The 24,758-nt window shown below is 45.7% G+C and overlaps 1 protein-coding gene across 1 annotated transcript in view; it reads left to right on the top strand.

Moving 5' to 3' along the window:
* Positions 1-11,592, top strand: part of AHR (aryl hydrocarbon receptor) — a 58,424-nt gene extending 46,832 nt beyond the window's left edge. Inside the window, exons 9-12 of the mRNA XM_031940685.1 lie at positions 1,533-1,674; positions 4,547-5,833; positions 6,170-6,815; positions 9,164-11,592. Of these exons, the coding sequence (XP_031796545.1) occupies positions 1,533-1,674; positions 4,547-5,833; positions 6,170-6,815; positions 9,164-9,301 (2,213 nt within the window). The 3' untranslated portion in view covers positions 9,302-11,592. The remainder of the gene's footprint in view (positions 1-1,532; positions 1,675-4,546; positions 5,834-6,169; positions 6,816-9,163) is intronic.
* The last annotated feature ends 13,166 nt before the right edge of the window (positions 11,593-24,758 follow it).

Below are 24,758 nucleotides of genomic sequence, written 5' to 3'. Positions count from 1 at the left end.
TTCATGTCAGTGTCTCCAGGCCTTTCTGAAATCTTCCTGTTGGTCATTTCTTAGCGAACAGTAATATTCCATAACATTCATATATCATAATTTACTCAGCCATTCTCCCACTGATGGGCATCCACTCAATTTCCAGTTTCTGGCCACTACAAAGAGGGCTGCCACAAACGTTTTGACACATACAGGTCCCTTTCCCTTCTTTATGATCTCTTTGGGATATAAGCCCGGTAGAAACACTGCTGGGTCAAAGAGTATGCACAGTTTAATAACTTTCTGAGCATAGTTCCAGATTGCTCTCCAGAATGGCTGAATGTATTCACAATTCCACCATCAATGTATTAATGTCCCTGTTTTCCCACATCCCCTCCAAAATTCCGCATTATCTTTCCCTGTCATTCTAGCCAATCTGACAGGTGTGTAGTGGTATCTCAGAATTGTCTTAATTTGCATTTCTCTGATTAATTATGAATTGGAACATCTTTTCATATGGCTAGAAAAAGTTCCAATTTCATCATCTGAAAATTGTCTGTTCATATCCTTTGACCATTTATCAATTGGAGAATGGCTTGATTTCTTATAAATTAGAGTGAATTCTCTATATATTTCATTTTAAATATTCTAATAAAATCCCCCTACTTGCAGGCACAAGATAGATAATTTTAATTTCTAATATTTCATGTGTCCATTATCTCAGTGATGAGGATTTCACTTTAATAATTTACTGAAAATATCAGTTTCCTGTCAATAAGTAATTTTTCTTCTTTTGATTAAATCTTTATTGTGATTTTTTTGTTTTGTTTTAATTCTTTTCATGCTGTGGTTTTCTCAAAATATTCAAACATAACTGAAATACTTTTTAATATTTTTTAAAATGAATAGAAAAATTAAAAATAATTTGCTATAAAAGATACTTAAGATACATTTGTACAATATATTTATCTGTAATACGAAGATAACAGCATCATGTTAATATGACATTAAATATTATTAAATTACAGACAGGTCTCACTTTACAAAATTTCACATTATACAAATTCTACTTTACATAAAGAAATCTGCCTTCCAAAAAGCACCCATGTGAATTACCCTGGATAGTACGGTGTTCTCTTCCTCTACTCCCTCAACTCTGTGATAATCCCCCCCCCCACACACACACACACCAAAAATAGGAAAAAAAGGAAAAGAAAAATCCTAAAACAAGCAAACACAAAACTCCAAATGAAAGCAGAACAGATCAGCTTAGAGAGATTCCATGGTCTCTGCTGGACCAGAGCTTAGCTCAAGATTTTGGGGCCTGACCATGGGCATGCAGTCCCCTTCTTCCCGACCCCCATCCCCACACCCGATGCAGATTCACATTATGTAAAAATTGCTTTACACAGAGGTCTATAAACAAGCAAGAACCTGTCCATGTCTACAAGTAATAAGATGCTTAAAAAGGAAAGTGAGAACTGAGGATGGGGACCATTTATTTTTAATATCTTGAATTTTCCACTGAGTAATTAAGACTATTGCTTTTTCTTTCCTTCTAGTGATTAAGACTGGAGAAAGCGGGATGACCGTGTTTAGGCTTCTCACCAAAGAGAATCGCTGGACCTGGGTTCAATCCAACGCCCGTTTAGTCTATAAGAATGGAAGGCCAGATTACATCATCGCCACGCAAAGACCACTCACGTGAGCACCGGATAGTCCCTGTCAATGAAATGATGCTCTTTTTACTGTGCCGGGTTCACAGATCAGCTTAGGGAAAGTGGCCGTGCTCTGCAGCCAGAAAGGAACCCATGGAAAAGTGGGTCTTTACCCAGGTAGGGACCGCTTCAGGGGGCCTGGCCCTTGTGGGCCCTTGCACGTCCACATAGATGGCAGCTGCCCCAACACAGTCAGCAAGCATTTATTAATGAGCAGACTGCCGTTAAAAGCTAGGTACGCATGGGCTGTGGGTGCATGTGCGTACATGTGTGTGTCCCTGTATGTACAGGGGGAGTATGGAGATGTGGATGGGCATGTAGGGGTATAACCTGCACTTGCATACAGACATGTCTGCATAATATATGTGACTGTATGTACAGGGGGAGTGTAGGGATGCGGATGGGCGTGTAGGGGTATAACCTGCACTTGCACACAGACATGTCTGCGTAAGGTGTGTATGTCACTGTATGTACAGGGGGAGTATGGAGATGCGAATGGGCCTGTAGGGGTATAACCTGCACTCACACAGAGACATGTCTGCGTAATGTATGTGACTGTATGTACAGGGGGCCTGTACGGGTATAACCTGCACTCACACAGAGACATGTCTGCCTAATGTATGTGTCTGTATGTACAAGGGGAGTATGGAGATGCGGATGGGCGTCTAGGGGCATAACCTGCACTTGCACACAGACATGTCTGCGTAAGGTGTGTATGTGACTGTATGTACATGGGGAGTATGGAGATGCGGATGGGCGTGTAGGGGTATAACCTGCACTTGCACACAGACATGTCTGTGTAAGGTGTGTATGTGACTGTATGTACAGGGGGCCTGTAGGGGTATAACCTGCACTCACACAGAGACATGTCTGCGTAATGTATGTGACTGTATGTACAGGGGGCCTGTAGGGGTATAACCTGCACTCACACAGAGACATGTCTGCCTAATGTATGTGTCTGTATGTACAAGGGGAGTATGGAGATGCGGATGGGCGTCTAGGGGCATAACCTGCACTTGCACACAGACATGTCTGCGTAATGTATGTGACTATGTACAGGGGGCCTGTAGGGGTATAACCTGCACTCACACTGAGACATGTCTGCCTAATGTATGTGTATACTGGGTATGTACAGGGGCCTGTAGGGGATAACCTGCACTCACACAGACATGTCTAACGTAATGTATGTGACTGTATGTATAGGGGAGTATGGAGATGCGATGGGCTGTAGGGGTATAACCTGCAGTTGCACACGACATGTCTGTGTAAGTGTATGTGGACTGTATTACAGAGGGGCCTGTGGGGTATAACCTGCACTCACACAGAGACATGTCTGTGTAATGTATGTGACTGTATATACAGGGGGCCTGTAGGGGTATAACCTGCACTTGCACACAGACATGTCTGCGTAATGTATGTGACTGTATGTACAGGGGGCCTGTAGGGGTATAACCTGCACTCACACAGAGACATGTCTGCGTAATGTATGTGACTGTATGTACACGGGGATAGTGGGGATGCGGATGGGCGTGTCTGGGCATAACCTGCACTTGCACACAGACATGTCTGCGTAATGTATGTGACTATGTACAGGGGGCCTGTAGGGGTATAACCTGCACTCACACAGAGACATGTCTGCGTAATGTATGTGACTGTATGTACAGGGGGCCTGTAGGGGTATAACCTGCACTTGCACACAGACATGTCTGCGTAATGTATGTGACTGTATGTACAGGGGGCCTGTAGGGGTATAACCTGCACTCACACAGAGACATGTCTGCGTAATGTATGTGACTGTATGTACAGGGGATAGTGGGGATGCGGATGGGCGTGTCTGGGCATAACCTGCACTTGCACACAGACATGTCTGCTTAAGGTGCATATGTGACTGTGCTCACAGAGGGAAGAGCATCCCGGGCCCGGGGCGGCCCAAGGCCCCGAGGTGCAGGACGGGTGCCCGCGGGGGCAGGGAGGGACAGAGCCGCTAACCCTGACCCAGCCGGCTTCTGGGCGTGGGCGTCACACCGGACGGCAGGGGACGATGAGTCCAGGCTCTTGGGCGTCCTGACGGGGGGGAGGGGACGGAAGGGGGGTGATGGGGCTTGGGACGGTGCTAGAAACGGGCCCCTCCCTGCGTGTGTGGGATCTCTCCGGCGCCCCGCCCCCATCTCCTGGGGAGAGGAGAGAAAGGCTGCCCTTCCCCGGGCCTCTCAGGGGCCAGGGGCCAGGGAGCCGAGGGGGTCGGGGTCGGTGGCGGGGCGGGCGGTTTTCTCGCGGGCGGGTTTGGGGCCGGTGGGCGTGGGCTGCGCCCCCGGAGAAGTGGGATTTCGGGAGCCACGTGAGATGCGCCACGTCGGAGCCAATCTGATCCGAGCGTTGGCAGGCGCCCTCGCGCCCCGCCCTCCACTGCGGAGGGTCCAAGCGGCGCTGGCGTGATCCGCCGTGATCCGCCGCGGTCAGATCCGCCGTGCCGCGCCCCCGCTTGGGCGGTCCTCTCGGAGCTCCGAGGGGCGGGTGGCCGAGCCGCGGCGGCGGCGGTGCGGCCCCGGGGAGGCGCCCCCTCGGTCCCGGGCCGGGCCTGGCGGGCTCCCCTCCGGAGTCCGAGCCGCTCAGCGTTTCCTCGGCCCGGGCCGGGCACCGAGCTACCCCTCCGGGCCGCGGTCGGCGGCGCCGGGCCGGCCCTGGGCGCAGGCCCCGCCTCCTGACGCAGCCCCGCCTCCTAGCGCAGCTCCTTCCTGGGTCCTCCCCCGGCAGCGGCCCCGCCTCCCGGCGCCAGCCCCTGCTCGGGCTCCGTCGGGCTCATGGCGTCCCTGGCGCATCTTCTCGAGGTCTCAGAGCCTTCTCCGCCTTCTTTGCAGGGATGAGGAGGGAATGGAACATTTGCGGAAGCGGGGTTCCAGGCTGCCGTTCATGTTCGCCACGGGAGAGGCCGTGCTCTACGAGGTCACCTTCTCTCTGCCCGTGTCCATGGACCCCCTGCTGGGCCGGCCGAAGGGGCCGGCGGCCGCCAAGGAGCCCTGCCACCCCAGCTCCCTGCTGGGCGCCATGCTGCAGCAAGACGAGTCCGTGTACCTCTGCCCGCCCGCGCCGCGGCCCCCGCCCCTAGAGAGGGGCTTCGCCTCGGGGCCGGGGGAGGAGCTGGACGGCCTGGGCAGCGGTGAGTGGCCCGAGAACCTGGGGGGGGAGGCCGAGCTGGGCCAGGAGACCCCCGACCGCTGCGGCCCCTTCGCGGACGAGCTGCACAGCATCATGAAGGGCCTGGGCGTCAGCTTCGACGACCTGAGGCGCCTGCAGCAGGAGCAGTTCTTCCGAGGTGACGTGGCTGAGGAGGATGACATCGGGGACCTGGACCTGACGGATGAAATCCTGTCCTACGTTCAGTCTTCTCTGAACAAGGGCCCCTTCTCCCCTCCGGCTGCCCAGCCCCCTCTGCAGCCTCAGCCCCCTCTGGAGCCCCAACATTCTTTGCTGCAGCAGCCCCAGCATTCTTTACAGGCGCAGCAGCATCACCTGGAACAGCAGCCCCAGCATTCTTTGCAGGCGCAGCAGCATCACCTGGAACAGCAGCCCCAGCATTCTTTGCAGGCGCAGCAGCATCACCTGGAACAGCAGCCCCAGCATTCTTTGCAGGCGCAGCAGCATCACCTGGAACAGCAGCCCCAGCATTCTTTGCAGGCGCAGCAGCATCACCTGCAGCAGCAGCAGCCCCAACATCCTTTGCAGCAGCAGCAGCATCACCTGCAGCAGCAGCAGCAGCCCCAGCATTCTCTGCAGCCGCAGCATCACCTGCAGCAGCAGCCCCAGCATTCTTTGCAGCCGCAGCAGCATCACCTGCAGCAGCAGCCCCAGCATCACCTGCAGCAGCAGCCCCAGCATCCTTTGCAGGAGCAGCACCACCTGCAGCAGCCGCCCCAGCATCCTTTGCAGGAGCAGCACCACCTGCAGCAGCAGCCCCAGCATCCTTTGCAGGAGCAGCACCACCTGCAGCAGCAGCCCCAGCATCCTTTGCAGGAGCAGCACCACCTGCAGCAGCCGCCCCAGCATCCTTTGCAGGAGCAGCACCACCTGCAGCAGCCCCAGCATCCTTTGCAGGAGCAGCACCACCTGCAGCAGCCCCAGCATTCTTTGCAGGAGCAGCATCACCTGCAGCAGCAGCAGCCCCAACATCCTTTGCAGCAGCAGCAGCATCACCTGCAGCAGCAGCAGCAGCCCCAGCATTCTCTGCAGCCGCAGCATCACCTGCAGCAGCAGCCCCAGCATTCTTTGCAGCCGCAGCAGCATCACCTGCAGCAGCAGCCCCAGCATCACCTGCAGCAGCAGCCCCAGCATCCTTTGCAGGAGCAGCACCACCTGCAGCAGCAGCCCCAGCATCCTTTGCAGGAGCAGCACCACCTGCAGCAGCAGCCCCAGCATCCTTTGCAGGAGCAGCACCACCTGCAGCAGCAGCCCCAGCATTCTTTGCAGCCGCAGCATCATCTGCAGCAGCCCCAGCCGTCTTTGCAGCCGGAGCACCCTTTGCTGCAGCAGCCCGAGCACCCTTTGCTGCAGCAGCCCCAGCCTCCTCTGCAGGCCCAGCCTCCTCTGCAGCAGCCACCAGTGCAGGAGATGCCTCACATCCCCAGCTCCAGCTGCATGGTACAGGAACAGTTGGAGCAACAGTGGCGGCAGCAGCACCTCTGTCAGAAAATGAAGCACCTACAAGTGGATGGTCTGCTGGCCAGCTGGAGGCCGGGCGAGCCCGATCCTTTCCCCTGCGTCCAGCAGGAGCCCTGCGATGTCTTTCCGGAGCCGGACTTCCAGGCTCTGCCCTACACCCAGAGCATGCTGTCCTGCTCCCAGGCGCTCTTCTCCCAGCCGGCTCCCCTGGATCACTTGGACTTTCCTGTAGGAAGTTTTGAACAGTCCTCGTTCCCGATGTCTCACTTAGGAGACTTTGTCAGCTGTTTGCAGCAAACCCCGGAAAACGCAGGCTATGGGGGCCAGCTGCAGCCCACGCTGGCGGCCCCTCAGGCCTGCTATGCGGGTGCCGTCTCCATGTTTCCATGCCAGCCCGAAGACCAGGCTCCCAACATGGATCCGATGCAGTATAACCCCATGGCCTCCAATCAGCACACATTGTTAAACAAGGTAAGTTGTTTCCTAACTCGGGCCATTTGGTGAGTCGCCACTTCGGGTTTTATAAGAAATCCAGTATTTGTTGGAAAAAAAAGGAAATTAAGGGGTGACATTATACAGGTATTCCCCAGTTCATGCAGAGCCTGCTCCTGTCCCGGCCCTCGGACTGCTGGGACAGGCCTCAGGTCTTTGGAAATCAGGGTGGCAGGCAGCCTGAGAGGCCCTTCATGGCCAAGAGGCCTTTGTTCCCAAATTGGGCCTGCAGCTTTTTAAATCATCTGCATTACTTGGGAATTTGTGGGATGGTTGAGGAAAAACCCAAGCTTAACTTAAGGGAGCAAAAGCAGCTTGTTGAAGCCTAGCCTAAGTGAGCTGGGCATTCACATGCATTTTCTTTTTATTTTATTATTATTATTATAACTTTTTATTGACAGAGCATATGCCTGGTAATTTTTTACAACACTATCCCTTGCACTCACTTCTGTTCCCATTTTTCCCCTCCCTCCCTCCCTCCACCCCCTTCCCTAGGTGGCAAGCAGTCTCATACATGTTAAATATGTTATAGTATGTCCTAGATGCAATATATGTGTGCAGAACCGGACAGTTCTCTTGTGCGCTCGCATTTTCAATGGGAGAAGGGGAATATTTTGCAAATTCAGTCTTTTCCTTGATTTCAAAATCAATTCTCTTCCCTCATATAGTTTGTCATTTTAAGCAACTGGTCAATAAATGTTACTGAAGCCTCCTAAGCATTCAGTCACTAACCATTTATTAAGGACCTACTGTGTGCTTACTTTCCACTGGGAGTAGGTCCTGCTCTCAGTGTACTCAGAGAGCTTTATATGGAAATTCACCCAAAAAATCATAGTGGCCTGCCAATTGAATGGCAGTTTGCCATGTGAAGAGGAAACCTAAGACCTAAGGTTATCCAAGCCTCTCTTGGGGAACTTGGAGGATGGGGATGTACAGCATGGCACAGAATGTCAGACTCTGTGCCCTGCTGGTTAATTTGATGGAACTTTTAAAAATTACACAAATGTGACCCTGGGCAGGTCACTTAACCTCAATTGCCTCAGAAAAAAAAGAAGAAGAAAAGAAGAGAGAGAGAGAGAGAGAAAGAGAAAGGAAGAAAGAAAGAAAGAAAAAAGTACATAAGGTTATTTTGAGGGAGAAGGTGTCAGCATCACTGGAAGGGCAGCAGGAAGATTTTACCCACAGGTGGCCCTTTAACAGCCTGACAGACACCAGAGGCTCCAAAGAGGCAGCCACAGAGCATGGCCATCGGCCTGGGGTGGGCTGTGGAGGGTCCCCTTGGGCATATCAGGGTGAGGGCCAATTCTGATTGGACTTTGGTGCGTGGAAGAGGAGGTGCCCCCGGTTGGGGGGAGGATGTCTCCTCCCTCTCAGAGCTCCTCAGAGGATTCTCTCCACAGCTAAGCTGAAGGTACCCCACCTTGCTCTCTGAGCCCCCTGAGAGGGCTGGGACCGGCCCTGCTGGCCCTCCCTGTCCCCTGGCCTGTGGCCCTCTTCCTCTGGTCCTGCTCAGCAGCTCCCTCAGCCAAGGACCTCATTTGGTTCCTTCATCCCCAGACCCTAGACAGCATCCCCTTCCTTCACCCTGAACTTGACAGCCAGTGAGGTGTCCTCTCCTTGCCCAGGCCAGCCCTCCCGGGACGGTCTGGACGCCATGCCCTCCTGGCCCCCCAGCAGATTGCAGCCTCTGCCATCCAGGCCTCTCATTAATATTCCCTTCTCCTTCTAGTCATTCATTCCCTTTTTGGGGTGCCGGGAGAAGGGGAATCCTTCTGGTTTGTTTATATTACATATATTGGAAGGCTATTCCCATTTTATGACAGCCTCTTCAGATCTTAAATAAAAGCAGAAATCCCAGCCAGCCCAGTGCCCAGCCCCCGCTCCACCTTCCCCTCTGGCCCACCATTCTGTGGCTTTATTCTCCACCCCACGTGGACCCTGAGCTCCCCTGGCAAGCTGGAGAACAACAAAGGGATGCCAAAGACAGAGTCACTTAGAAGTGCATCTTGTCACAGTGACACTTAAGGTTAATTGTTCTTCAGGGAGGTATATGTTGGGGGCTTTTTTCCAACTAAATGCTCCGGATCATAGTGGCTCAGTGGGTAGAATGATGAAGATCTGACTTCAAATCCAGCTTCAGATGTTGTAAATCAGGGCAAGTCCCTTAAACTGTCTGCCTCAGTTTCCTAGAAATGGAGCCTTCCTACACTTACCACTCAGGGTTGTTTGTGCATCAAATGAGATCCTATCTAGTGCCACAGAGAAACGTGGGTATCGTCGTTCTTATTTATCCTTATTAAGCTCATGACTCTTTTTTCCATTTTCAGAATGGTTTAAATGGAGGCATTTTAAATGAAACCTATCCAGCTCAATTAAACGGCCTGAACAACCCTCAATCTGCCGCCTGTCTCCACCAAGCGGAGGCCAGACCCTTCCCAGACCTACCCTCCAATGGGCTCCTCTGATGCCCTCGGGGGAGACGGCCTGGGGCAGGGGCCCCGCCAGGAAGAGCCCCTCGCCAAGAACTGCAAGAACAGGGTTCTGCTTTCCCAGCATCCCGTGCATGGGAGTGAACTTTGGCGAGCAGGCAGCTGGCAAGGAAGCCCCTCTCCTCCAAGGGGAGCCGCGAGCTTCCCCTGGCCCCCTCCATTTTCGGCCGTAAGCTGGATGGACAGTTTGCACCAGAGAGTGTCCAGTCTGGCAAATCCTGCACCGGTGCACGCCTCCTCCATGTCTACCCAAGTGCCTCTCTGGTCACGCAGGGATTTTGGACATTAAAGACTTGATTTCTTTTGACTAATGCATGGATTTCATCTTCTCCCTACTTCATTGTATTACCTGGATTTTTAAAGAAATATTCTGTCATCAGTCCAGTTCTGTTTGTACCTGCAGTAGTCAGCCCTGCTTTTTGTTTTTCAGATAATAGAAGATTAAAAGAAGATATTTATTTAAAAGAAATTAATTGATTATATTGCTGTTTACTTTGAGACTTTAAATGTTTGCAATGTGCCTTATCTTTTATTGAAAAGGAAACAATGAGTCTGTTCTGTCCAAGTCATTAGTCGTGAAATTAGTCGTGAAATTTATATTTTAAAAGGCAGTATTTCGATTGGGCCATTGTCTTCAGAAACAAGCTCCGTGCTGAGGATGACTCTAAACCTCGCTGGGCTGTAGGGTCTCCTTTCCAGGTGGACTCCCAGGAGGCTGGGCTTGTCCAGCCCCCTCCTCCCCTCCCCCCGGGGAAGAGCCACCTCTGGCCCAGCACTGCACTGGAGCTGACCCGGAGAAATCTCCATGTCCTTAGTGGGTTCAGATCACCTGGATCGTCTTGCTAGGTTTCAGTTTGAGAGCAGTGGGAACGATTTCTTTTTCTCGTCTCCGAGGATTGTTAGAATCGAAGCCGCCAAGGTTTGGTGCCGAATCTCGTCCCAGGGGAAGCTCGGAATCGCGTCCGGCCTCGAGCTCCCGGGTCGCAGGGCATCGCGTCGATGGAATGAAGAAAACTGTCCTTTGTACAATAGTTAAAATATTCCATTTTGAAATAGTATGAGTCACACTTAAGTACATATAGCTATCGTAAATCCCAGCTGTGTATGTGAGTTAATTGTGTCTTTAAAAAATAAAATCGTAAACCCAAATACACTTAGGTTGGTATCCTGTGTTAATAAGAAACAACTAGTTGTTATTTGCAGTAATCAGATGTCAGGAAGGAACTTTTAGATCAGCAGAGAAAAAGGCTCATTTGTTCCACAGCACCAGATCCACTGAAACAGTTTCAAAGTCAAGTGCCACTTAGTGTCTGGCCCATCATTATTTATTCTTTGAACCATGATCTTTGAAGGACAGAAACAGCTGTTGTCTCTATCGGATGACATCAGCTGGAATCGCAAATGGAGACATAATAGAAGGCATTCTTTATAGTTGCTTTTACAGCACATTAAGACATACACAAAAGCCAAAAATAATTTTCATTTTTCAGTCATTCATTTTCAGGGAGGAAAAAAATCCGCAGAATGTCATTCAAGTATTAAGCACAAAATTGGATTGTCTAAAACATTTCATGATTTTTCAGCTTGAGGTATCAGAATTCAGACCAGTGGTTTGAATTATTATTTTTTTTATTTTTCCATCTAAAATTGACATTAACAGTCTTCACATAACCACTTCCTGTAGAATCTTCCATTTGGGGGGGGAAATGTTATTTAGTGGAAGAAACCATAGATTTTCAATGAAATTGTGAATGTGACAATCAGTTATTGTATAGATAATGTAAAATTAAAAGGTAAAAGGGATGTTGTGTATTTTTGTCAATAAAACTATTAAATTTATCTTGTTGAGAATATTAAAGTGTCGAACCAAGTACACCTTGTCTGTATTGCTAAAGTGCCAAAGAAAGCAGTAATCCCTTGTGCACTGCTTTAGAGAAGCTATATTTAGCATTTTTGCATTAGTTGAGCCTATGATCAATGCATAATTGTGTCAGTATATTTAATTTTCTTCTTTGCTTCACAGAGCTTCGCCGTCCCCCAGCTCCTGTTAGGAAGCTTCAGTGGCTACATAAGCTAGCCTTGTGGACTATTACTGTTCTCTTGGTAATATCTTCATGACCGCTCCTGTTGCTTTTGTCCCCAGTTCGCTATGGCTTATACCCACCATAGAGGAGCTTTGTATTTAATATATGGTTTGTTGTGTGCTTATTTTCCTTCAAGTAAAAGTTGTAAATGGTAATATATGGTAATAAAAGTGGTCAATCCCCTCCTGTTCTTTGTGTGAGCTTTTAACAGGGAAGACCATATGGGGGGGCTGGATCGCGGCTTTTGCGTCGAAAAGTGGGTCTGTGTAACTAGAGCAGGGAGACGTAAACCGACTGGGCTTCTGGGATGAGCAAATTCTGACTTTACTAAGCGTAGGACGCAGTTCCTCGAGTGGTTTTAAAGTGTGTTCGTGTTTCTATGATGTGCTCTTTTGGGGGATCCCTCCCCCAAGTTTTCTCCTGCCAGTTGGAAACAGCATCTGCCATTCAGGCTGTGATGAGATCTATTCCATCAATTCACTCCAGCAGTTGTTAAGCAGTTATTAATATTGTTATTATCAGTAATAGCTTACTAAGTTATTATTAAGCAGTTAGCAAGTTGTAATAATTAAGTTACTGGTATTACTAATAGTTATAGTATTAATATAAGTAATTGTACATCCCCTGTGATGTCCGAGCCTCCAGGCTCAGTCCTGGAACCTGAAGGGCTAAAATAGATTTGGCATAAAATGCACATTAATAAGGACGTAGAGGCTCATTTGGAGGAGAGGGCACTAGCAAGATGAGGAAAGAGAGGCGGAGGACAGGGCCTTCCGGGCCCGGCCACAGCCTGGGTAAGGGCAGAGCAGTGGGGAGGGGGATGTCCTGAAGAGCAGCCGGGAAGCGGGCTGGCCACAGAGCTGAGGGAGGGAGGGTGGGAGCCAGGTGGTGCAGGGCACTAAGCGCCAGGATGAAGCCCTTGTGTTGTGGACTAGCGGCCGCAGGAAGCCACCTGAGGTTACTGAGCAGGGAAGGGCCACAGGCACCCCTGGGGATAGGAACACTATTATATATATAATGTATAATAATAAAAGCAGCTTTGGGGTTGGGTAAGTGTGGATGGGGGAAGGGATAGAGTAGAAATGAGTCGGGGTGGCCCCTTGCCCCCTCCAGGTGCTTTCAGGAGCTGGTCCCCAGCGGGACTTGGATCTCTTGGTCCAAGGACCGGCCAAGTTGAGGTGGGAGCCCCCTGAGGGAGGCGCAGGACTCGGGAAGTGCTGGACCAGGGCACTTAGGGCCAAAGGAGCCTGTCTTCAACGGGGTCTCCAACCCACGTTCCAGGGTTTGGAACGCTGTTTGGAAGCTGGCTCCAGAAAGCTGGAGCCTAATGCATAAAGCGCAGGCCCCGAAGGCCAAGAGCCATGACTGGCCCTGGGGACACAAGGCCGGTTCCATGGTTCACTTTTCCCAGAATAAACGTTGAAATTGGGGGCGCCAGTGGGCGAGGGTCACCCAAGAAGGGCCTGGAGGGAGGACCCCCATGTAAGTCACCCACGGTCAGCAGCAGGAAGTACATGGGAGGCAAGGGATTTGGAGTCAGTCTGGAACGATCCCTGGAAACCTGCAAGTGCAAAACGGGAAGCTTTCTTTATCTGCAGGCAGCAGGGAGCCAGCAAACCCCCTTGAGGGAGTGCAGGGCTCAGTCTGGTACTTCTGGGAACGTGAGTTTGGCAGCCATGCAGAAGAGCAGCCGGGGTCTCGGCCTCCATCCTGGCGCAGGCAAGCTCGGCTCTCTCCTACCCACGAGTGGTATTAAAACTATGAAAGCCCTTGGGGTTCACCTTTCAGACAATGCACCCCCACAGACGTCTCCCCAACACCCCTCTCCACCAGGGTTTTCATTCTCTGTTGCCTTCCAGGGTCCCTCGGGCCTTTCCCACCAAACGCCCCCCATTCCATATTCCCAGTAAGTCTGTGGTCACTGGGGTGCTCCCTGGGATCCCCAGAGGGAGCTGCCTCCGACCCTTACTATGAAGTAAGCCCAGAAAGCCCAAACTCTGCCATCCACAAGCTATAAAAGCTTGAGAAAATCGAGTGAAGGTCTCAAGCCTCAGTTTCCTCATCTGTAACAGGGACGTTGGTGGGAGGCAGGAGGTGTGGGCTGGGAGGTGAGGGTGCTCCCCTCCCTCAGCGAGCCACTTCCTCTTCCTCAGACTGAATCAAGGCCGGTCTTTAAGGTCTGCTGGGTGTTTGGGTCAGGACGGGGTGCAGGGCGTGGTTTCGGTGGCGCCCACATCTCCCTCCCGGGCTTATCTGCACATCTCCCTTAATTGGGGAAGCCTCTGATAATGGGATAGGGAGAAGGGGGAACTCACAGACCCAAAAACGGAGCCCAGCTTACCTAGAACGTGGCCTCTGCGGGCTGCTGCCAGTCTGGGTCTCCCTGGTCCTGCTGCTCCCTGGTATTTGGGTAGAAATCCAGAAGAATTTGAAAGAAGCCCCTGTGGGCTCTCATTGATCCTCCAAACATTAATCCCATTGTACAGATGGGAAGAGTGAGACTGACAGAGGAGGGGCCAGTGGACTGGGCAGCAGAGCCTGGACTCTGGGGCTCTCTTGGAGCTACAGGAGATCTCAGTTGTTCAGCCATTTTTCTCGTGTTTCATGATCCCAACTGGGGTTCTCTGGGCAGATATGCTGGAGCATTTCACCATGTCCTTCTCCAGCTCATTTTTACAAACCAGGAAAGTGAGGCACAGAAAAGTCGGTCAAAGCAAGACCATGCAGCTGTGCTCTTTGACTCCGAGCCTCCCTTACTGATCCAAGGGGGCAACAGGGAAAGCAGAAGCGCGCCGGTGACCCAGCTGACCCAACGTTGATCTTTGACTCCGGACAGCCATTTACAAAGCAGAATTGCCGGCAGACAGCACCCAGACAAGAAGAAGGGTTTGGTGGCCATACTCCCACTCCCCTTCCTCCAGAGCAGCTGCCCCCAAGATGAGCAGGCCCAGAAGGCCAGGTTGAAGTGGAATCAAAGGATCTGGATTCAAATCCTACCTTCATGACCTGGTGAGTCACTCTAAGCCCCATCAGCTTCCTTTTCTATAAAATTAGGAGGTGGACAAGATGGTGACTAGAAACCCATCTGCCTCTCAGTCCAAGACCTTGCTATCTACCTTATCTTAGGCTTTTGATCTTGGGTTTTGAAGCCTTACTTTCCCAGTCTGTAAAGGGAGAAAGCTTAGTAAGATGCCTGTGTTCTCAGTCCTTGAGTTCATATCTTTTATAGGGCTTTCAATACTAGAGACCATGCAACCTCCTTCGGCGCCATACTAGTGAAATCATGGCTTTTGGGGTCATAATAGTGAAATCATGGCCTGTGGGGTCATAGTAGTGAAATCGTAGCCTTTGGGACCATAGTAGTGAAACCACCAAGAAAATTAGTAGTAAAAAAGGCCAAGTGGAAATCATCCTTTGAATTTAAGGTAAATTTACCCAACATATAACTTGTAAAAAAAGGTATTAAATAAAAAATAAAATAAAAAAAAGAAATCATAGCCCTTTGGGAAATAGTAGTGAAATTTTAATTTTAATGAAATCATGGCCTTTTATAGTAGGAAAATCGGCCGGGGATCATAGGTGGAAATATAGCCTTTAAATTTCAACAAAGTTACCCAACATAAACTTGTAAATAAAAGGCTATTAAATAAAAAAAAAAAAAGAAATCAAGACTTTTTAAATAGTAGGAAGTCATGACCGTGGGATCATAGTAATGAAATCATGGCCTTTTAAATGTAGTAAATCATGGCCTTGGGGATCATAGGTGAAATCATTTTGAATTGTCAAGCAAAGTTACCCTACATATAACTTTAAATAAAAAACAAAAAAAAAAAAAAAAAAAAAAAGAAATAAGCATTTTAAAAAGTAGTGGAAATCATTTTGTGGGATCTTCTATTAAAACATGTTTGGGGAATAGTGTAATTATGGCCTTTTGGGGATAGTAGGGGAAACTGGCCTGTATAGTGGAAATCATGGCTTTTTGGGCCATAGTGGTTAAACCCCTTTGGGGCCATAGTAGGAAACATGGTTGGGGATCATAGTAGGAAACTACCTTTGGGGGCCATAGTAGTGAAACCAAGCCTTTCTAGTAGTGAAATCATTGTGGGATAATAGTAGTGAAACATGGCCTGTGGGATCAAAATGAAATTCCCTTTGGGGGTCATAGTAGTGAAATCCAAGCCTTTGGGGCCATAGAAATTGGCCTTTTATATAGTGAAATCATAGCCTTTGGGGTCATAGTAGTGAAATCATGGTCTGTGGGGCCATAGTAGTGAAATCATGGCCTTTGTGATCTAGAGGAAATCATGTTTGGGGACCAGAGTAGTGAAAATGGCCTTTGGGGTCAAATGAAATTATAGCCTTCCATAGTAGGAAACGGCCTTTTAAAATAGTAGGAAACTAAACCCTTTAATTTAATGTGTGCCCAACAATAACTTTAAATAAAAGGCAAAAAAAAAAGAAAAATTTAACCCTTTTTAAAGAGTAGGAAATATCCGTGGTATCATAGGAATAAAATCATACCCTTTGGGAACATGGTAGTGAAATCATACCCTTTGGGGCCATAGTAATGAAATCATGGCCTTTCACTCATAGTAATGAAATCATGGCCAGTGGGATCATAGTAGTAAAATCATAGCCTTTGAATTGTCAATGCTGTAAAGTTACCCATACATATAACTTGTAAATAAAAGGCTATAAAAAAAAAAAAAAAAAAAAGAAATCTTTGGGGCCATATAGGAACCATGGCCTGTGGGATCAAAGGTTAAACATGGCCTTTGGGAAATAGGAAATCATGGCCTTTGGGGCCATAGTAGTGAAATATACCCTTTATAGTGAAACGGCCTGTGGGATCAAGTAGTGAAATAAGCCTTTTAAGTAGAAACAAGCCTTTTGGGGATAGTAGTGAAATCTGGCCGTGGGATAATAGTAGTGAAACATGTGGGATCATACTAATGAAATAGGTTTTATAAGGAAATCATAGCCTTTGGGGCCATAGTAGTGAAATCATGGCCTTTGGGGCCATAGAGTGAAACTAACTTTGGGGGTCATAGAAGTGAAACAGGTCTTGGGGGGCCCATAGTGAAATCATGGCCTTTGTGATCATAGTAGTGAAATCATAGCCTTTGGGAACAGAGTAGTGAAATCATGGCCTTTGGGGTCATAGTAATAAAATTATAGCCTGTGGGGCCATAGTAGTGAAATCAGGGCCTTTGGGGCCATAGTAGTGATATAATAGCCTTAGGAGCCATAGTAGTGAAATCATGGCCTTTGGGATCATAGTAGTGAAATCATAGCCTTTGGGGCCATAGTAGGAAATCATGGCCTGTGGGATATAGTGAAATAAGCCTTTGGGGCCATAGTAATGAAATCATAGCCTTTGGGGCCATAGTAGTGAAATCATAGACTTTGGGGCCATAGTAGTGAAATCATGGCCTTTGGGGCCATATTAGTGAAATCAGAGCCTTTGAATTGTCAATGTTTTAAAGTTACCCATACATATAACTTATAAATAAAAGGCCATTAAATTAAAAAAAAAAAAAATCATAATCTTTTAAGTATGAAATGGCCTGTGGGATGAGTATTAAACTACCTTTGGGAGCCATAGTAGTTACAAAGGGCCATAGTAGTGAAATCATGGCCTTTGGGGCCATAGTAGTGAAATCATGGCCTGTGGGATCATAGTAATGAAATCATGGCCTTTCGCCATAGAAAATCATAGCCTTTTGGGGCCAAGAGTGAAAAATCCTGTGGGATAAGAGGAAACATCCTTTGTCGTAATAGTAGTAAAAATCAAGCCTTTATATAGTGAAATAAGCCTTTGGGCATAGTGGAAATCATGGCTTGGGGCCATATAGTGAAATCATGGCCTTTATGTCATGTAAAGTAAATCAACTTTGGGCCAATAAAAAACAGGTTTTATAGTAGTGAAATTATTCCCTTGGGGCCAAGTATGAAATCATGGCCTTTGGGGGCCATAGTATGAATCAAGCCTTGGGGCCATATAGGTAAAACGGGGCCATATAGTGAAATATAGCCTTTTCCATGTAGTAAACGGCCTGTGGGATATAGGGAAAAATGGCCTTTATATATAAACCCGCCTTGGGGCCATGTAAAATATGCTTAAAATAGTAGTAAATACCTTTTGGGGCATATTTAGAAAGTGCCTTTGAATTTAGTGAAATTCCCATCATAACTTGTAAATAAAAGGCCATTAAATTAAAAAAAAAAAAAAAGAAATCATAATCTTTGGGGCCATAGTAGTGAAAATCGGCCTTGGGTCAAGTAGGAAATCATGCCTTTAGCCATATAGTTAAAAGGGCCAAGTAGTGAAATTCCCTTGGGGCCATGTAAAAAAAGCCCAAAAAAAAGGAAATAAGCCTTTAACAAGTTGTAAATTCCCCTTAAATTTAAAAAAAGGCTTTAAATAAAAATAAGAAAAAGAAAGAAAGAAAAAATCAGGCCTTTTAGCCATAGGTGAAATATGGCCTTGGGATATTAAATAAATATCCCTTGGGGCATATAGTGAAATCATGCCTTTGGGGCCATAGTTGGAAATCAGGCCTTAATTTGTAGTGAAACTTCCCCTATTATAGTGGGAAAATTTGGCTGTGGGCAAAATTAAGAAACGACCTTGGGTCTAGTAAAATCAAGCCTTTGGGGCATAGAGGGAAATCATGGCCTTTTGGGGGCCTAGTAGGAAACTCCCTTTTGGGGCCAAAGTGAATCAAATTTTTAAGTAGTGAAACATGGCCTGTGGGATCATTAAAGGAAACTTAGCCTTGGGGTCATAGTATGAACCACCCTTTGGGGCCAAGTGGAATCATGGGCCTTTTATAGAGGAAATCATGGCCTTGGGGTAGTAATTAAACAAGCCTTTGGGGCCAAGAGGGAAAATGATAGACTTTAAATAAAAAACAGGCCTTTGGGGTCTATTATGAAACCAACTTTGAATTGTCAATGTTTTAAAGTTACCCATACATATAACTTGTAAATAAAAGGCCATTAAATTAAAAAAAAAAAAAAAAAAAAGAAAGAAATCTTTTAAAGAGGAAATCATGGCCTGTGGGATCAGAGTTTGAAACAAGCCTTGGAGCCATAGTTAAAAAGGGCCAAAGGAAATATGGCCCCCATAGTAGTAAAAAACCCAATTAGTGAAACAAGCCTTGAATTTTAATGTTGTAAAGTTACCCATACAATAACTTGTAAAAAAAGGCTAAAAAAAAAAAAAAAAAAAAGAAAGAAAAAAAATAAAAGCCTTTTATAGTAGTGGAAACATCCTGTGGGATCATCCAATAAATCATGGCCCTTGGGGTCAATAGTGAAATCAAGCCTTTGGGGCCAAAGGAAACCTGGCCTGTGGAATTTTCATTGTAGGAAACTGTCTTTGGTTATAGTAGGAAATCATGGCCTGTGGGTTCATAAATGGAAACATGGCCTGTGGGATCAGTGAAATAAGCCTTGGGGTCATAGAGGAAACTGGCCTTTGGGGGATAGAGGAAATCATGGCCCTTGGGGCCATAATAGGAAATTAAATTTTTGGGGCCAAGTGTGAAACATGGCCTTGGGATCATAGTAGGAAATCCTAGCCTTTGGGGGGCCATGTTAAAAAAAAGCCTTTGGGGCCAAGTAGAAATATGGCTTTGGGGCCATAGTAGTGAAAACAAAAACTTTTGGGTCATATTATGAAACAACATTTGAATGTAATGTTTAAAGTTCCATACAAAATTTTTGTAAATAAAAAGGCCATTAAAAAAAAAAAAAAAAAAAAAAAAGAAATCATAACTTGGGGCCATATAGGAAATCTGGCCTTGGGGATAGAGTGAAATCAAGCCTTTGGGGCAAGTAGTAAAAGGGGGGCCATAGAGGAAATTCATGGCCTGTGGGACAATAGTGAAATCAAGCCTTTGGGGCCATATAATGAAATAAGCTTTTTAAAAAAAAAAAGAGGAAACAAGCTTTGGGGCCATAGTAGTAAACATGGCCTTTTAGGGTCATATTAGTGGAAAACTAAGTCCTTTGAATTGTCAATGTTTTAAAGTTACCCAACATATAACTTGTAAAAAAAAAAAAAAAAAAAAAAAAAAAGAAATCATAACCTTGGGGCCATAGTAGGAAAATGGCCTTGGGACAGATGAAACATGGCCTGGTCATAAAAATCTGGCCTTTGTGGTCAAAGTAATAAAACAACCTTTGGGGCCAGTATTGAAACATGCCTTGAATTGTCAATGCCGGTTCCCATAGTATAAAATATAAAGCCTTTAAAAAAAAAAAAACGAAAAAATAAAAGCAGCCTTTTTAATTTAGTAGTGAAATATGGCTGTGGGACCATTATGAAATCATGGCCTTTGGGTCATAGTAAAATCATGCCTTTGGGGCCAGAGTGAAACATGGCCTTTGGGGGTCAATAGTGAAATAAGCCTTTTTGTATGAAATCATGGCCTTGGGAAATTTGTATGAAATCATTTTTTGGATAGTAGTGAAACGGCCTTTGGGTTCATATTATGAAATCTGGCCTTATCAAATAGTAAAATAACCTTTGGGGCATAAAGGAAAAATCATCCTTTGGGGCCATAGTAGTGAAATATGGCCTTTGGGGATAAATGAATCATAAACCCTTTTGGGGGCCATAGTAGTGAACCATGGCCTGTGGGACATAGTGAAATCTAGCCTTTGGGGTCATGTGTAAATCATCTTTTGGGGCCAAATAGAGGGAAACTCCTTGGGCCATAGTAGGGTAAATCATGGCCTTGGGGCCATAGTATTTAAAACAGCCTTTTTCCTATATGAAAATAGACTTTGGGGCCATAGTAGTGAAATCATGGCCTTTGGGTCATATTAGTGAAACTAGCCTTTGAATTGTCATGTTTTAAAGTTACCCATACATATAACTTAAATAAAAATTAAATTAAAAAAAAAAAAAAAAAAAAAGAAATCATAACTTTTAAAGTAGGAAACATGGCCTGTGGGTCAAGATTAAATCAAGCCTTTGGACCATAGTGTTAAAAAGGGCCATAGAGGGAAATCTGGCCCTTGGGGGCCATATAGTGAAAAACCCAATTATGAAATCATGCCTTTGAATTTTAAGTTGAAATTACCCAACATAACTTGTAAATAAAAGGCTATTAAATAAAAAAAAAAAAGAAAGAAAGAAAATAAATCATAGCCTTTGGGGCCATAGTAGTGAAACGTCTGTGGGTCATATAAACATGGCCCTTGGGGTCTAGTAGTGAAACATAGCCTTGGGGCCAAGTAAAAACCCCTGTGGCGGAGGAAACCATGCCCTTGGCATAGTAGGGAAACAGGCCTGTGGGTTCAATTAAGAAATCATGGCCTGGGGACTAGTAGTGAAACAAGCCTTGTATAAAAATGGCCTTTGGGGAATTGTCATGGCCTTTGGGTAAAGTAAAACCTTTTGGGCCAAATATAAATAAAAGAGGAAATTTAGCCTTTATAGTAATAAAATTTCCTGGGGCCTGTAGTGAACTCAGCTTTGCATAGTAGTGAAATCATGGCCTTTGGGGTCATATTAGTGAAATCATAGCCTTTGAATTGTCAATGTTTTAAAGTTACCCATACATATAACTTGTAAATAAAAGGCCATTAAATTAAAAAAAAAAAAAAAAAAAAGAAATAAATTTTGGGGCCAATAGGAAATCATGGTTTAAATATAGTGAAATCAACCTTTGGGGTTAGTAGTGAAATATGGCTTGGGGCCAAGTAGTGAAATCATGGCCTGTGGGATCATAGAGGAAATAAGCCTTTGGGCCATAGAATGAAACAAGCCTTTGGGGCCATAGTAGTGAAATAAACTTTGGGGCCATAGTGGGAAATCATCCTTTGGGTATATTAGGGAAATATGCCTTTGAATTGAATTTTAAAAGTTACCCCATATAATGAAATAAAAGGCCTTAAATTAAAAAAAAAGAAATCATAACCTTTGGGGCCATAGTAGGAATATGGCCTTGGGGATCAAGTATGAAACATGGCCTTGGGGCAAGTTGAAATCATGGCCTTTTTTGTAATAAAACAAGTCTAGGGGCCTAGTATTGAAATCATAGCCTTTGAATTGTCAATGTGTGTTACCCATAATATAACTTGTTTTAAAAATAAAAAAAAAAAAAAAAAAAAAAAAGAAATATATTTTAGCCTAGAGGAAACTGGCCTTGGGCCATTTAAAAAATCATGGCCTTTGGGGTCATAGTAGTAAAATCATGGCCGGGGCCATTGTAGGAATCATGCCTTTTGATATAAAATCATGGCTTTTTAGATTATGAAATCATATTTTGAATTTTTCAGGAAAGTTACCATAATATAATTGTAAATAAAAAGGCCATTAAATAAAAAAAAAAAAATCAAGCCCTTTATATAGGAACCGGCCTTTTGGGGCCATATTATAACAGCCTTTCTATAGTGAAATCATGGCCTTCTTTAGTGAACTTGCCTTTGGGGGCCATTTAGTGAAATATGTTTTGGGCAGTAGGAAATATAGCCTTAGGGGCCAAGTTGAAATAGGCCTTATTTAAAAAAAAAATCATAGCCTTTCCATAGTTTGGGAAAATAAGCCTTTGGGGCATAGTAGGAAATCATGGCCTGGGATAAATAGTGAAATCATGGCCTTGGGTCATATAATGAAATCAGGCCTTGGGGGCATAGTAAATCAAAGCCTTTGGGGCCATAGTGGTATGGAAAAAATGCCTTGGGGTCATAGTGGAAATCATGCTTTGGGGGCCATAGTAGGAAATCATGGCCTTTGGCATAGTAGTGAAATCATACCTTGGGCAAGTAGTGAAACTGGCCTTTTGGCCATAGTAGTAAAATTTAAGCCTGGGGAATAGTGAAATAGGGCCTGGGCTTAGTAGGAATAATAGCCTTTAAATAGTATAAATCATGGCCTTTGGGATCATAGTGTGAAATCATAGCCTTGGGGCCAAGTAGGAAACATGGCCTGTGGGATCATAGTTTAGGGAAACAAGCCTTGGGGCCATATAATGAAACCAAGCCTTGGGGCCATGTAGTAAATCATAACTTGGGGTTTATATGGAAATCAGGCCTTGGGGCCATATTAGTGAAATCAGGCCTTTGGTCAAGTTTTGGTTTACCTCTTTTTAAATGGCATTAAATTAAAAAAAAACCTTTTGGGGCCATAGTAGTGAAAAATCTTTGTGGGATTAGGATTAAATCATACCTTTGAGCCATAATTAAAAAAAAAAAGGGAAAGAGGAAATCATGGCCTTTAGGGCCAATAGTGGAAAATCATGGTGTGGGATCATATAATGAAATCATGGCCTTTGGCATATAGTAAAATATACCTTTATAGTAGTGAAATCGGCCTGTGGGATCATAGGATAATTTGGCCTTTGTGTATGTAGTAAAATCAAGCTTTTGGGGCCATAGAGGAAATCAAGCCTTTGGGTCATAGTAGGAATATGGCTTGGGGCCAAGAGGGAAATAGGCCTTTTGTGGGCAAGGTGAATCATAGCTTTGGGCCAGAGTAGTGAAATATTCGGGCATGTAGTGAAATTTTCCTTTCCCATAGTGTGGGGAACATGGCCCAAATAAGACCCGTTCAAGCTTGCCCTTTAGTCCAAATCATGGCCTTTGGGACATAGAGGAAACAGCCCTTTATAGTGAATTGGCCTGTGGGACATAGTGTAAACTAAGTTTTGGGGGCATAGAATGAAACTACCTTTGGGGCCATAGTGTGAAAGGTTTTGGGGCCAAGGGGAAATCATGGCCTTTTGGGGTCATATTATTTGGAAAAGCTTTTGAATTTGTTTTAAAGTTACCCTAATATAATTTAAATAAAAAAAAAAAAAAAAAAAAAGAAAGAAATCAAACTTTGGGGCCAAGAGGAAACTGGTTTGGGGATCACGGAAAAACCTTTAGGCCAGGGCCATAGTGGAAATCCCCATAGGTCAAAACATTTGAAACCCTTTTTTTCAATGTTGTAAAGTTACCCATACATTAAACTTGTTAAAAGGCATTTAAAAAAAAAAAAAAAAAAGAAAATTCATACCCTTTGGGGCCATAGGTGAAATCGGCCTGTGGGGTCAGCAAATTTAAATCATGGCCGGGTATAGTAGTGAAATCAAGCCTTTCCAAGAGGGAAATCATGGCCTGTGGAATCATTGTAGTGAAATCAGCCTTTTGGGTCTGTAGTAAATCATGGCCTTGGGTAAAAATTGCTTTGGGTCTAGAGGAAAATAAGCCCTTTGGGTCTAGTAGGAAATCTGTTTTGGGGATAAATGAAATCATGGCCTTTGGGCCATAAAATGAAGTTTTACCCGGGGCCATATATGAAATCAAGGCCTTTATAAGATGAAAACTAAGCTTTGGGGCATATAGTTTTCCCTTTTAGGGGGTCATGAGGAAACCGTTTGGCCTGTGACAATAAAAATCGGTTGTATATAAAAATTCCTTTTTATAGTAGTAAAACATGCCTTTTGGGGCCAAGTAGGAAACAAGCCTTTGGGGCCATAGAAATTCAGGGGGCATAGTAGGAAATCATGGCTTGGGGGCCTAGTAGTGAAATCATGGCCTTTTGACTTTGGTAGTAAATCATACTTTGGGATATAGAGGGAAATCATGGCCTTTGGGCATAGTAGAAATCAGCCTTGGGGCCATGTAGGAAATCATGGCCTTGAGTCTATAATGAAATCATGGCCTTTTGGGGTCATAAATAAAACAACCTTTGGGGCCAAGTAGTGAAATATGGCCTTGGCATTGTAGGAAATAAGCCTTGGGGTCATATAGTAAAACAAGCTTGGGGCCAAGTGTAAAACCATCCTTTGTATCATATAGGGAAAAATAAGCCTTTGGGCCAAGGTTGGGAAATCACCTTGGGTCATATATAAATTATGCCTTGGGCCATAGTAGTGAAATCATGGCCTTGGGGCCAATAGTGAAATCAGGCCTTTGGGGGCCAAGTAGTGAAATCATGGCCTTTGGGTCATATAGTGAAAATACCTTTGGGTATAGTAGGGAAATCATGGCTTTGGGCCATTTAAGTGAAATATGGCCTTTGGACTAAGTGAAATCCAGTTTTGGGACCAAGTAGTGTTGGCCTTTGGTCTATAGTAAATTATAGCCTTTCCATAGTATGAAAATTGGCCTTTGGGGCTATAGTAAATTAAGCCTTGGGGCCAAGTAGGAAATTTGGGATATAGTAGGAAATAAGCCTTTGGGGCCATAGTAGTGAACAAGCTTGGGGCCATAGTGGAAATCATGGCCTTGGGGTCATATTAGTGAAACCAAGGGCCCTTTGAATTGGGCCCTTTTTTAAAGTTCCCCTAAACTTGAAAATAAAAGGCCATAAATTTAAAAAAAAAAAGAAAGAAAGAAAAACCTTG

Source organism: Sarcophilus harrisii, chromosome 5 (genome assembly GCF_902635505.1).
Source record: "Sarcophilus harrisii chromosome 5, mSarHar1.11, whole genome shotgun sequence".
Lineage (NCBI taxonomy): Eukaryota > Metazoa > Chordata > Mammalia > Dasyuromorphia > Dasyuridae > Sarcophilus > Sarcophilus harrisii.
This window is presented reverse-complemented; position numbering and strand designations above follow the sequence as displayed.